Below are 13,793 nucleotides of genomic sequence, written 5' to 3'. Positions count from 1 at the left end.
ATACTGTTGGAGTCTGCTGCCATGTCCTCTGCCCCCACTCTGGCCGCAGGAGGCCTATCAGTGTCACCACTCCGGCTTGAGAGGTGGTGGCATTGCTGATCTGCGCCAACGCTGCATAGAAGAGGTTCGCCATCCAGTGCAGAAACAGGATGAATGATCTCATCCATGCCGCCAGGGTAAGGCAGCCATCTCAACACTCCAAACTCACACACTCACAAGCCCATCAACATTCACTGGCATCTCACTCACTGCCAGCTCAAGGGACATCACCACTCACTCTCTCACACACGCCTTCATATCTCCCCCTGGACACTGCCTTCTCAGCCCTCACCCTTTGAGGCCACTTGCACAGGACAACATGTGTCCACACACACCCTAGGATACCCCCCTTTCCCACAGCAATGGCCTATCCCTGCAGTTTCTTACCTTGCTTGAGGCCATTTCTCCCCCTTCCCCAAGGAAGCCATAGCCCTGCAGCCATTGAAAAGCCACCCCCACATTACGACTGGCCTTGTAAGTAGAGACCTGCCCATGAGCCCCACTAAAAGTGGTGCACCGCTGCCTGCGAAGCCTGGTGTTGGTGACTGCGAGTGCTGCCAAAGTAAGGTCGGCAAACAAAGCTCAAAAGTCCCGAGTGAAGGTCAGCTCACCAGGTGCACATTGCTTATCTTCAGTTGTGAAGCACATCAATGTGCAATCACACCGACACGCCTGGATGATCCAGTGTGGCTGCGGGGGGTGAGGGGAGGTGGTGATCCTGATGAGCAGGGCTTATAATGATATGCAGGTGTATTACAATGAAATTCCCAATATGCGGCGGCGGGAAACACAGCCCGCCATTGATGGGTCAAGCGGACGACTGGTTTCACAACATCATGAAACTGATTTTTGACCTTCCATATTGTCCACTCACGCCCACCACAACATCCAATACCTGATACTCAGCGGACGTGGAAAATACCACCCTCTGTATCTAAATGCACGTAACATTCAAAACAAAACAAATTAACTGATGGCACAAATAGAAATAAATAAGTACAATCTGTTAGCCATTACAGGGACATGGCTACAGGATGACATAGATTGAGACCTGAATACTAAAGGTATGTGATATTTAGGAAGGACAGGAAGTTAGGAAAAGGTGGAGAATTGGTTCTATTAATTAATGATGATATTAGCACATTAGAGAGGGATGACCTAAGTTCAGGAAACCAGGATAGAGAGGCGGTTTGGGTTGAGATGAGATATGATAAAGGCAAGAAGTCACTTGTGGGAGTGATTTACAGGCCCCTTAATTGTAACTACATAGTAGGACAGAGTATAAAAGAAGAGATAATGGGAGTTTGTCAGAAAGGCATGGCAATAATCATGGGGGATTTTAATCTATATATAGGCCTGTGATCGGCGAACCCAGGACAGGTCGGGAAACAGGCCACCGACCATGATCAGCCCCCGACCCTGATTTCACACTGGCTGGCCAAGTAACGGTGGTAGGCGTACCTGGGTCCAGTGCCGGAAGCGCTTCAATGACCTGCTGCGCTCAGGAAGAGCGAGTACCATGTTGGTATGGGTCAGTGTGCAGAAGTGTTAAGGTGTGGCCGTCCCCCCCATGGACCTCAGGGGTGCTAGAATGAGTGCCAACTGTCAATGACACTGGAGCTGGCCAAGGGGGTGAGCCCTGGCTGTTCCTGCTCAGAGATGAGGCTGATAAGTACCAATAAGCAACCAGCAGCAAACTATCTCCAAAGCTCCTCAATACTCACACTGACACTTTTTATCCTGCCCGTGGATAAGGTTTTTGAAAATGCCGGCCGGCCACATGCCCATTTTGCCTGTGCGACGAGCTTGAAATTGCATGGGCAATGAAAAACCGCGGTCAATTGGACTTTTAAGGGCCTTAAGTGGCCTCTGAATTAATGGCAAGCACGGCTCCAGCACCCACCAAACAAAATATCATGTGAGTGCACAATGATTTGGGAATTTCACCCAACGTCATCGCGCGCAATTTTACGCCCAATCAGGTCAGGCGTGTGCCCGCCCACGGGATGTAAAATTCTGCCCATAGACTGGAAAAATAAGATGGGCAAAGGTAGCATAGACGAGGAGTTCATAGAATGTTTTTGGGATATTTTGTTAGAACAGCACATTCTGGAACCAACCAGAGAGCTGGTATTGTGCAACAAGATAGGATTAATTGATAATCTCATGGTGAAGGCAGCCCTAGGTAGCAGCGATCATAATCTGATTGAATTTTGAGGAAGAGACACGTGCATCCAAGACTAGTATTTTAAACTTAAATAAGAGCAATTGTGAGGGCATGAACATGGAGCTAGCTAAAGTGAACTGGCAAATGTCGTTAAGAGATAGGTCAATAGAGATGCAGGCAGACATTTAAAGGGGTATTTCAGAATACACAGAATAGAAAGATTCCAATGAGAAAGAAAAATTCCGAGGGGAGGGCCCACCATCTGTGGTTAACTAAAAAAGTTAAAAATAATATCAAACTTAAAGAAAAAGCATAAAAGCAAAATACGGCAGATGCTAGAAATCTAACACATTCTGCTTTCTTACCTTTATTCCACTATCAGCACCTACTTTAGTCCTTACCATTACCATTAACACTCCCTTTGTCAATCTCTTCTTAGCCCTCACCAATCACTGACCTTCTATCCAGCTTCACCTGTTCCAATCCCCTTAAGCAGTATAAATTTCATCACATTTCTACTTCTCTTTAGCTCTGAAGAAGGGTCATACAGACTCAAAACATTAACTCTGTTTCTCTCTCCACAGATGCTGTCAGTCCTGCTGAGCTTTTCCAGCATTTTCTGTTTTTGTTAAAGAAAATGCATATAATTGTGCAAAGACAGGTGGCAGGTCAAAAGATTGGAAAGAATATAAAGAACAGCAAAGAATGACAAAATAATTAGTAAGGAGGGAAAAACTAGAGTACAAGGGAAAGCTAGGTAGTAAGAGTTCCTATAGATGTTTAAATAAAAAAAGATTTGACAAAGTGAGCATTGGTCCTATAGAAAGTGCATCTGGGGAATTGATAATGGAAAGTAGGGAGATGGCGGATGAATTAAACAGGTATTTTGCATTGTCTCCACTATAGAGGACAGAAGCAACATCCCAGAAATAGCTATAAATCAGGAGATGGAAGGGACGGAGGGACTCAAGAAAATTACAATCGCCAGGGAAGTGGTACTAAGCAAATTGTTGGGGCTACAGGCTGACAGATCCCCGGGCCCAGAAGGACTTCACCCTAAGGTCTTGAAAGAAATGGCTAGTGAGATAGTTGCTGCACTGGATTTAATTTTCCAAAATTCATTAGACTCGGGGTAGGCTCCATTAGATTGGAAAAAGGCAAATATAACTCATTTATTCAAAAAGGTAGGGAGACAGAAAGCAGGAAACTATAGGCCAGTTAGCTTAACATCTGTCATAGGGAAAATGCTAGAAGCTAAATTTAAAGATGTTATAGCAGGGCACTTAGAAAAACTCAAAGCAATCGGGCAGACTCAACATGGCTTTGTGAAAAGGAAATCATGTTTAACCAATTTTTTGGAGTTCTTTGAAGGAATCGCACGTGCTGTGGATAAAGGGGAACTGGTGGATGTACTGTACTTAGATTTCCAGAAGGCATTTGATAAGGTGCCATATCAAAGGTTATTGCGGAAAATAAAAGCTCATGGAGTAGGAGGTAACGTATTAGCCTGGATAGAAGATTGGCTAGCCAACAGGAAGCTGAGAGTTGGCATAAATGGGTATTTTTCTAGTTGGCAGGATTTGATGAGTAGTGTGCCACAAGGCTCAATGCTAGGGCCTCAACTTGTTACAATTTATATAAATGACTTGGATGAAGGGACCAAAGGTATGGTTGACAAATTTGCTGGTGACACAAAGATAGGTAGGAAATTAAATTGTGAAGAGGACATAAGGAGGCTACAAAGGGACATAGATAGGTTAACTGAGTGGGCAAAGATCTGGCAAATGGAGTATAATGTGGGCAAGTGTGAAATTATCTATTTTGGCATGAAAAATAAAAGAGAAGCTTATTATCTAAATGGTGAGATATTGTAGAGCTCTGAGATTCAGAGGGATCTGGGTGTCCTAGTGCATGAGTCACAAAAGGCTAGTATGCAGGTACAACAAGTAATTAGGAAAGCTAATAGAATATTATTGTTTATTGTGAGGGGAATTGATACAAAAGTAGGGAGGTAATGCTTCAGTTGTACAGGGCACTGGTGAGATCACATTTAGATTATTGTGTGTTTAGTGGTCTCCTTATTTAAGGAAAGATGTAAATGCATTAGGAGCAGTTCAGAGAAGGTTTACAGGAGTAATACCAGGAATGGAGGGTTGTCTTATGAAGAAAGGTTAGACAGCTTAGGCTTTATCCACTGGTGTCTAGAAGAGTAAGAAGCAGCTTGATTGAAACATTTAAGATCCTAAGAGGTCTTGACAGGGTGGATGTGGAGAGCATGTTTTCCTCTTCTGGGAGAATCTAGAACTAGGGGTCACTGTTTAAAAATAAGGGAGTGGGTGCTCATTCAAGGTAGAGATGAGGAGAATTTTTTTCTCTGAGGGCCATGAGTCTTTGGAACCCTCTTCCTGAAAAGGCGGTGGAAGCAGAGTCTTTGAATATTTTTAAGGCAGAGCTAGATAGATTCTTGATTAAATGTTATTGAGGAGGCAGGAATGTGGGATTGAGGTTACAATCAGATCAGCCATGGTCTTATTGAATGGAGGAGCAGGTTTGAGGGGCCGGCTGGCCTACTCCTCCTCCTAATTCGTAATTTCGTATGTATGTATACCGATCCACAAAAATTGCATCTAATCAGCACTAAGTGCTTAACCTCTAGGGGTCTATGTTTTTAGCTGCTCAAGACAAGTTGAAATCATGGTAATCGGCAATGAGGACCAAAATAGTGTAAAAAATCGGCTACTAAATCTTATTAACACTGCACCCAGGAGGTGCAGGTTTTCACCCTTTGGCCAATATAACTCCCAAAATGTGCTGCCACTGTGAGTGGTTGCCTTTTTATAAGAAACCTGTAAAAATATTTAATACAAAGGAAAATGCAGGGCTACAGTGGGACAGTGAGACCATTTTTGGAGTGTTTAGTAAAGAGACATCACACATATTGCTGATGAACCAAATGACCTACTTGTGGCCAACTGCTCCACATAGTGATCAGTGCAGATGCAGAATACAAGGAAGATGGGAAAGTGACTGAGGAAAATGGAGTACATAAGTTACAATACGTACTATATGAGCCCTAGAGAGAAAGCATTAATGAAAAAGCTGAGAAGGTAGCAATTAGACACAACCAATAAAAGAGGACATTACTGGAACAAGATGTCTTCTTCAATGCTTAAGTTACGTTACTGACTTAATTTGCCGAGCGTACCTGTTTACGTCTTATAGTCACCATAGTTGTCTTGTACGTTTACCTTCCTCTGAAAGAACTGTCGAAAGCTTACTGAAAGTTGAGTCATTTGAAAGAAAAATGGAGTTCAGATCATCAACTTTAACTTTGGGCATTGACAAGGAATGGGAGATACGGAATTAGCAATCAGTTGTATAGCCGACTCCATTTTTTTAAAGTCAATGGAAGGGGAAATTGAGCAGGATGTATAATGAACAGTTTATTCACTACTGCCCATTTTTGACTGTCACAACTACCCGCCCTCTCCTCCCGGTCCATGAATCCTAAATATTGTCCAGTTGGTGCTGTACATTCTCCTGTTCCAAACAATGGCTGATTGTTACTAACAGTCAAATAAATTCAATAGTTAATTAAGTTTGAGATTTTTTTTGTTCCGATTTTAACTAACCTGAATCGCGAGGCCTGTACTGTAGATAGTACCAATGTTTCCATCTTCTTGCTTATTCGCAAGGATTTCCAGCAGCAGTTGCATGATGGATTTCTCAATTTTATGTCTTGGGATCTCATTGAGTGGGGAGCGATGTAAACAACTTAGAGCAAGTACAGACATGGAGGCTGTGTCTACAATACACAGAATGAACCAGTTACTACTCTTGGACAGTTTTTTTATTGCATCTTTTTGTTTTGGATATACACTAAATTACAAAAGCAGTCAGATCCTATGAGAGTAAATGTATCTTCTGGTGATGATGTGAAGTAAGCCAACCATTTTACAGCATATCCGATATCCTTTTCCAATGACTTCAAAGGATAGAAAAATTGGGTGGAATGTATAAAGGATGGCGCATTTTATATCATCATTCAAAGTTAAATGACTTCCTACATATTTAAAGGCTGTGTTTATTTCTGCTGCAACACTAGGGGAAGGACTTCCTGCATATGCACAGATGCAATGTCAGTCTCAGTCTGTCAGATTCGTGATTGTTTAAAATAAGAGATGCTTTTAAGTGCAGCTTTCTGTCAATGAATTATAACTGTAAATGAGACAGTTACAAGACACCAACTTGAAAAAATTGCATAATTCAGCAACACTTAAAAACCATCTTAAGCATATTTCACTCGGCGGGCACGTGCAAAAGTTGGAAGAGTGCCCGCCAACATTAAACAGGCAATTAAGCTCATTAACGGTCCAATTGTAAGCGATTTTTTGCGGCCCGTCCAACCTTACGGTTGGCGGATGGGCCAATCAGCCAGGGGGCTTTACGTGTCTGAAGAAACCTCATCCAAGGGCGGGATGAAATCTCTGTTAGGATTTAAAATTAAAATAAATATCTGGGGACTGTTTTTTTTATGAGGTATGCTTTCAAGTGCTTGATTGTGCTGCATGGATATTTTTTGCAGCATTTTTGTGCTTTCTTTTATTCTGTGGAGGTCTGAAGCTCCCTGAGGCATCTGTCCGCCTTCAGGGAGCTCAGTGGAAGTGCTCACCAGCATCTGAGGGGACGTCGGCGCCCACCCTCTTCCCAGCCCCACTGGCAGTACTGAGCCTTCCTCAGCGCAAGTTTCACGCCTGGCTGGTCGTTAATTGGCCAGCCAGCGTGAAATCACAGTCGGGGTCTGATGGCAGTTGGGGAACCGTTTCCTGTCCATTCAAACCCGATCACGCGTGCCCGACGAGCACAAATTTCAGGCCTATGATTCTATCCATCACTGTACAGCCTCAGTCTGAACCTACTAACTTTTCAAAAATTAAGATTATCCATGTCATATATTTCTAGTCTTGTCTGTTCTGGACGTAAAACTGCAACAACTTCGTTCTTATTGCATAAAGAATCTTATATGGGCAGAATTTTTAGCTCGTTGGGCGGGCGGGCCCAGGAGCGGCTATGTAACAGATCGCCACCCGCGATCAGGTCCCAACCGCAAATTCATGAAACGCGCGCTGATAATCTCAGCGCTGCCGGGATCGAGGGGCAGGAGGAGCGCGAGAGCTGAAGTTTGCGCATGCACGGCGGGTGCACTCAGTTAAAGCTCCTTAAAGGCACAAAGCTGCCTCCGGGAGCTAAAGATTTCTAACATTAAAAATAATGAATTCAAAAATATGGAAAACACATTCCCTCATGTGACTCTGTCACATGAGCAGAGACATGTTAAAAATTAGTTTAAAATTTTTTTTTTAATCAGTTTTTGGGCGTCATTTTAATTTTTGCAGATAATGATCTTAAAATAAGAACTGAGCCACTTGGGAGGGAATCCAGAAACATATTTTCACAGAAAGACCAATAGAAACCTGGAACTCTCTGCCCTAAAGGCTGTGGCTCCTGGGTCAATTAGAACTTTCAAGACTGAGATCAATTGATTTTTGTTGGTATGGCTATCAAAGGGGAATGAAGCTAAGGTAGCTAAATAGTGTTGAGGTACAGATTAACCATGGCCAGAATCTTCTGTTTGGCGTGCGGGGGCAGGCCCCCCATGCCGAAGTGTAAAATGATGTGTGGTGATGACGGGCGTCACCGTGCGTCATTCTGATCTTCTGTTCGACAAGCACGCACCGGAGTCGGCTGCATGCCCGCCTGAACTGTCAAAGGTCTGTTAAGGCCATTAATGAAGTAACTAAGTCTATTGAGAAAGCTGCCCGTCCAACGTTAAGGTTGGTGGGCAGGCGAAGAGCCCAGGCGGCCTTCACATTTTTCATGAAACCTCATCCATGGGCGGGATGAGGTTTCATGAAGGTTTCATTAATTAAGTATAAATTTTTATGAAAATTCATAAACATGTCCCAGCTCATGTGACGTTGTCACATGAGGAGACGTGTCTGAATAATTTCATTTTTAAATTTTTTCCAAGTTTAAAACTTAAGTTAATCTCCTTGAGGCACGGAGCTGCCTCAGGGAGATTTCTGCGCTCTTTCGTGCACATGTGCAGGCCCCTACTTTCCCTTCTCCGCCCACCTGCACAGGTAGCACTGAGCACTTCCGAGCATGCGTCACGCTGGGCGGGCCTTAATTGGCCCACCCACATAAAATGGCGGTGCACAGCTGATCACGGGTGGCAATTGGCTCTGCACCCACGCGCGCCCACTCCCGACTGGCTCGCCCAACAGGGAGAAAATTCTCCCCATGATCTAATTGAATGGTGGCTGAGTGCCCTGCTCCTGTTATTATGTTCCTGTGTAAAACAAGAGATGCTGGATTTGCTGTCCAACATAAAGCATGCCCAACATTTTCTTTCCATTGACATCAATAAATAGAAAAATCAGGCATGCTGTATAATGGGCAGGTGAGTTCCTCATGCTCGTTTGGCACCATCAGCCATAGAAATGCCCCATCAGCATTGCAGGGTGAACACTATGTACTGGTTTAGTCAGAAAGCAGGTGGATGATGCATCTGGGTGATCAGATGCCCAATCCTAGGACCACATTGTCACTGCATCTCAGAAAAGGCGAATATTTATCCCTCAACCAATATCACTAAAAACAGGTTATCTGGTCATATCACACTGCTGTTTGTGGAGTCTTGAGTGAAAATTAGCTTTGTGATTACATTTTTAAAAGTGTAAATTTAATTGGCTGTAAACCACACTGGGAAATCATAAAGTAGTGAAAGGTGCGATATGAATGTAAATCTTTCTCAAACTTCACCTCTTTGACAAAGCTTTTCCTCGCACATCTTAATATCTCCTTATGTGACTCATGTCAAAGTTTGGTGATAGCACTCCTTCTAAAGCACCTTGGGATGTTCTACTGTTAAAGGCACTATAGAAATGCAAGTTGTTGGTGTAAAATGAATATGTGCTCGTGAATTAGTGAATAATGGTGGGAGTGAGGAGAGGTCACATAATCAGAGCACTAAGTATAGCTGGAAAGAAAGTGATGGGTGTCATTTTAACATGGAGCTATAGGGTACGAACAGGTGATATAAAATTATTATACCTATTATACATTATATATTATATATATTATTATGCCTATTATACATCTCATCCAATTGTCCTTTCAACTGAAGTCAACAGAAGAGAAAGTCAAGTCTAGGGTATAATGAGTGAATAATTCATTATCACCCATTTTATACCATCACCCAGCATTAACATTACTCCACCCTCATCCCAACGTCAATACAAAAGTGAAATGTTACTACGGAAAAGTCTGAGCTGGGCAGGCAGAAATGGTGATATTGAGGCTCAAAGATTGGGAGCCTATTGAACACAAAGTGCAAGGTAAAATTGGACATGCACTGGACGTAAAAGTGCAATATCGCATCAGTTGCCCATTAAATGCCCTGCCCGGTATTCAGCTCCCTTGATTTCCATAGATATTAATATTGGGAGTGCAGCTTGTTCATGGACAAGGGAAAAGGTCAGGAATTTAACTAACCAAGGTTCTGTACAATGGAGGCATCACCCCTTCCCCTTTATGTCCCAGGAATAGTATTTTGGGAGAAGCTAACTAGAACTAAAAAATGGAAGATACCACAGGAGACAAGGGAATCAAGTAAAATTAAGAGATTACTGGTGTTCCTCTTGTGGGAGAATCTGGAACTAAGGGTCACTGTTTAAAAATAAGGGGTCACCCATTTAAGACAGAGATGAGGAGAATTTCTTTCTCTCAGAGCGTCATGAGTCTTTGGAACTCTCTTCATCAAAAGGCAGTGGAGGACAAATCCTTGAATATTTTTTAAGGCAGAGGTAGATAGATTCTTGATAAGCAAGGAGGTGAAAGGCTATTGGGGGTAGACAGGAATGTGGAGTTTAGGTTAAAATCAGATCAGCCATGATCTTATTGAATGGCAGAGCAGGCTCGGAGGGCCAAGTGGCCTATTCCCTCTCCTAATTTGTATGTTCATATGTCACTGGTATTAGCAATAGGCAATGAGTCCATCAACATCTGAGAAAAGACCATGGTTAAATGTTAAAGTATCAAACTATCAAACACTACGTGACAGTGACAGTGAATTGTACTTACCAACAGAAAAAACCTTTCCAAATGGAGCTTCATGATTCATAATTCTACCAATGAGCTCCTTCACAACATTAGCAGGGACACGTTGTTTTTCTGTGCAGAGTGCTAGAATTGCTAAAGTAAGTTGGTAGTAGTCTGTAAGAGGCTGTCGATTCAACACTGTAACATTGAAGCAAGATGTTTAATTGCAGCACAACAGCCAAGCCAAGGTGACCATTGAGCAGTGTGGCTTTCAACAATATTTAAAGGGAGAGTGCATTTAAAGGGACAAAAGTGAACAATACAAATATTGTAATTGCTGCAGTTTGTGAAAGGCACTTTGAAATGTTGAAACTAAAACAACAGGTATAAACTGAACAAATAAAATCACAAAACAAAACTCAAAAATGCGAAGAGTCAAGACATGAGAGGTAATGATGTAGATAGATATAGAAAATAGAGATAGGGATAGGCAGATCTAGATAGAGTGTGTGAGAGAAGAAAAACAAAGGTAAAGTAAGTAAATGCAAAAGGCACAGGCTAAAGAGAAGGAAAGATGGAAAGTTGAAAGGGAGACGAAAAGAAAGAGCAAAAATGGAAAGAAAAGGAGAGAGGAAAGGAATCGGGAAAAGAAAAGGAGAAAAGAGAAAGAAAGAAAATTAATTCAAATCCCGTAAGTATTAGTGCCTGGTGCATTGTTTTCCTTACCATAAAACAGATTTCCACCTTCTTCTTTGAAGGAAAATTTAATTTAAACTTGAAGGCATCTAAAATACTTTTGCCATGTCCTTACTTGCACCCGGTCCCGTCCACCCATTTCCATGCGCACATTGGCCTATATTGGCTCCCAGTGAAGCAATGTCTCGATTTTAAAATTCTTATCTTTGTTTTCAAGTCTCTCCATAGCCCTGCCCCTCACTATCTCTATAACCTCCTCCAGTCCTGCAATCCTCCAAGACACTCCTTAATACCTGTGGCACTCCTTTGACCAAACTTTCAAAAATCAGTCCTAGTACCACCTTATGTGGCACAGTGTCAAATTTTGCTCCTGTGAAGAACCTTGGGACGTTTTATTGCTTTAAATTGCTACATAAATCCAAGTTGTTGTGTTAAAACATCTTTTTTGTCTGCTATTAGATTGAATTTGTTTATGATGGGCATGCGCTGAGGGCATACAGACACAATGGCCTGGATTTTCACTGATTCAGGAAGACTCTGGAGCCTTTAAAATGGCAGGCGAGTCCCGATTCCAGGATTCCCAACATCATTTCTGGACTGTCTGATTTTCAGGAGTACCTTTATAGGGTGCGGGCTGGTTCCTGTCAAAAGCCTGCATCCAGCACTCACAATCTGGCCAGCTCCATTGTGGAGGAAGGCATATCCTACTCCTCTGCAATTTCCATGGAGGCAGGCCAGGCTTTTGAAGAGTTCTGGTTCACAGCACCTCAGAGGAGTCATACATGGGGGGACATTTTAAAAGGTGAGTTCACAAGGTCCTCGTCATGCTTCCTATGCCAAACTCTGCTCTTCCACCCACCCACCCCTCCACCCCACCCCCCCATGGCCCCTCAGCCTCCATGCTAAGCTCTGCCCTTCCACCCAACCCTATGGCATCTCATGCCCCCTCTGCCAAGCTATGGCACTTCAATGCTCATTGACCCACTATATACTGCCCACAACCAATGAATCCCGTAGTGCCAGTAGGATGTTCTGTCTAGGGGTCAGGTGTTTCAACAAGAGTAATAGTTGAATGGGCTGTCAGCCAAGCATATATAATGAGGCTTAGCTGAGAGCACAGACATCCATTGTTTATTGAAACAGCGGCACCCCAGAGAAACTATTGTTTGATTGACAACTCAGGCTTTCTGATCTCTGCTGTCAATTTCACAATGTTTGTTTACACAAGGTTAAATGGTTTTAAGGGTTTGTTATTGAAATTTTAAAGGGGCTGGATGATTGACACTTTTATTGGCTTGTAGTGAAATGGCCTCTTTTCAACATAGGAGCTTTTTTTTACACATACTACTGTCACTATAGGGTTCATTGGTTCTAGACAGTGTATAGTGGGTCAATGGACATGGAAGTACCATAGTTTGGCATGGGGGGCACAACGGGCCATAGGGGGTGGAGGAAGGGCAGAGCATGGCATGGAGGTATGAGGGGCCATGGGCCATGGGTGGAAGGGCTGAGCTTGGCATAGGGAGCATGAGGGGCCATAGGGCATGTGCAAGTACAGAGCATGGCATTGGGGGGACATGAGGGGCCATAGGGGTGGGTGGAGGGCATGAGGTGGCATGCATGGGGCATGAGGAATGTTTGGAGGTTGAGGGGGTGTGAGAGGTGAAGGTTGGAGGACCTTTGTGTTTTTATTTTAACTGGGACAAAGCCCCTCAGCACTAAGGCGGACCTTTTAAACAGCCCACCTCCACAGCCAGCAGCCCCAGTGACTGCCAGGTCAGCTGGTCCGAATCCAGCTCACAACCGCCCCTCCAGCAATGAAGATCCTGCCTTTGCAGGCACTTTATCCCCAGATGGGTGGGCCGAGTCGAGAATTTTCATGATTCCCACTGCCTGCCTGGCAATGAAAATCCGGCTGTGTTCTAAAACTTAAACCAAACAAGCTTTTTTTGTGGAGACGCAAGGGAATTCTTTGATTACAAAAGTCTTATGTTTTATTATAGAAATTTCTGAAAAATACTTAAATCCCACTGCGGCTAGTGCAAAAGTTGGATATTTTCTCAGGTAATGTCTTCTTCCATCAGTCAAAGATACAACTTAACTCGCTTATAATGTTGTTTCCATTACGTGCCTAGGCTTTGGATCTCCTGCCTTAACTTGAAACTGAGAAGTTCCACCAGGTTAATTTGACTGTGTCCATCTGATATATAGGCCGGGTCAAGGCAGGCAGACCTGAAAGCCAATGTGTAGAGTGCAATACGACCAGTGGAAAAATCTTCACCTTGAGGTAAAGAAGGAGAAGCACAGTCATGAATATCATCCACATCTATAACAGTAATCTTTATTACAACTTGCAATAGCCTATTTAGTTATTATCCTCATATGAGTTATTGTAAAGATTTTCATAGTCTCTGTTTTGTTATTCTTCCATCATCCATCCATTCACCATCAATCAACTAATCAATTATCAATAACAACATAAAAACAGAATTACCTGGAAAAACTCAGCAGGTCTGGCAGCATCGTTGGAGAAGAAATCAGTTAACGTTTCGAGCCTTCACGGCCCTTCGGCAGAACTGAAGCATAGTTAGGAGAGGGGTGAAATATAAGCTGGTTTAAGGTGGGGGGTGGGGGGGAGAGAGAAGTTGAGGGTGTGGTGATTGTGGAGATAAGCAGTGATAGGAGCAGATAATCAAAAGATGTCACAGACAAAAGGATCAAAGAGGTGTTGAAGGTGGTGATATTTGTCTAAGAAAAGTGCTAATTAAGAATGGAAGACAGGATACTC

At 43.1% G+C, this 13,793-nt stretch overlaps 1 protein-coding gene across 2 annotated transcripts in view; it reads right to left on the bottom strand.

The window, feature by feature from the left end:
* Window positions 1-13,793, bottom strand: part of LOC144690117 (cobalamin binding intrinsic factor-like) — a 51,401-nt gene that overhangs the window by 13,622 nt on the left and 23,986 nt on the right. For both annotated transcript variants that reach the window (XM_078557594.1, XM_078557593.1), the window contains 3 exons: window positions 13,137-13,286; window positions 10,352-10,507; window positions 5,839-6,011 (listed from right to left, as the gene is read on the bottom strand). In XM_078557594.1, the coding sequence (XP_078413720.1) occupies window positions 5,839-6,011; window positions 10,352-10,507; window positions 13,137-13,286 (479 nt within the window). The remainder of the gene's footprint in view (window positions 1-5,838; window positions 6,012-10,351; window positions 10,508-13,136; window positions 13,287-13,793) is intronic.

Source organism: Cetorhinus maximus, chromosome 14 (genome assembly GCF_964194155.1).
Source record: "Cetorhinus maximus chromosome 14, sCetMax3.hap1.1, whole genome shotgun sequence".
Classification (NCBI taxonomy): domain Eukaryota; kingdom Metazoa; phylum Chordata; class Chondrichthyes; order Lamniformes; family Cetorhinidae; genus Cetorhinus; species Cetorhinus maximus.
The sequence above is the reverse complement of the archived record's forward strand: the minus strand, read 5'-3'. Positions and strand labels throughout refer to the sequence as shown.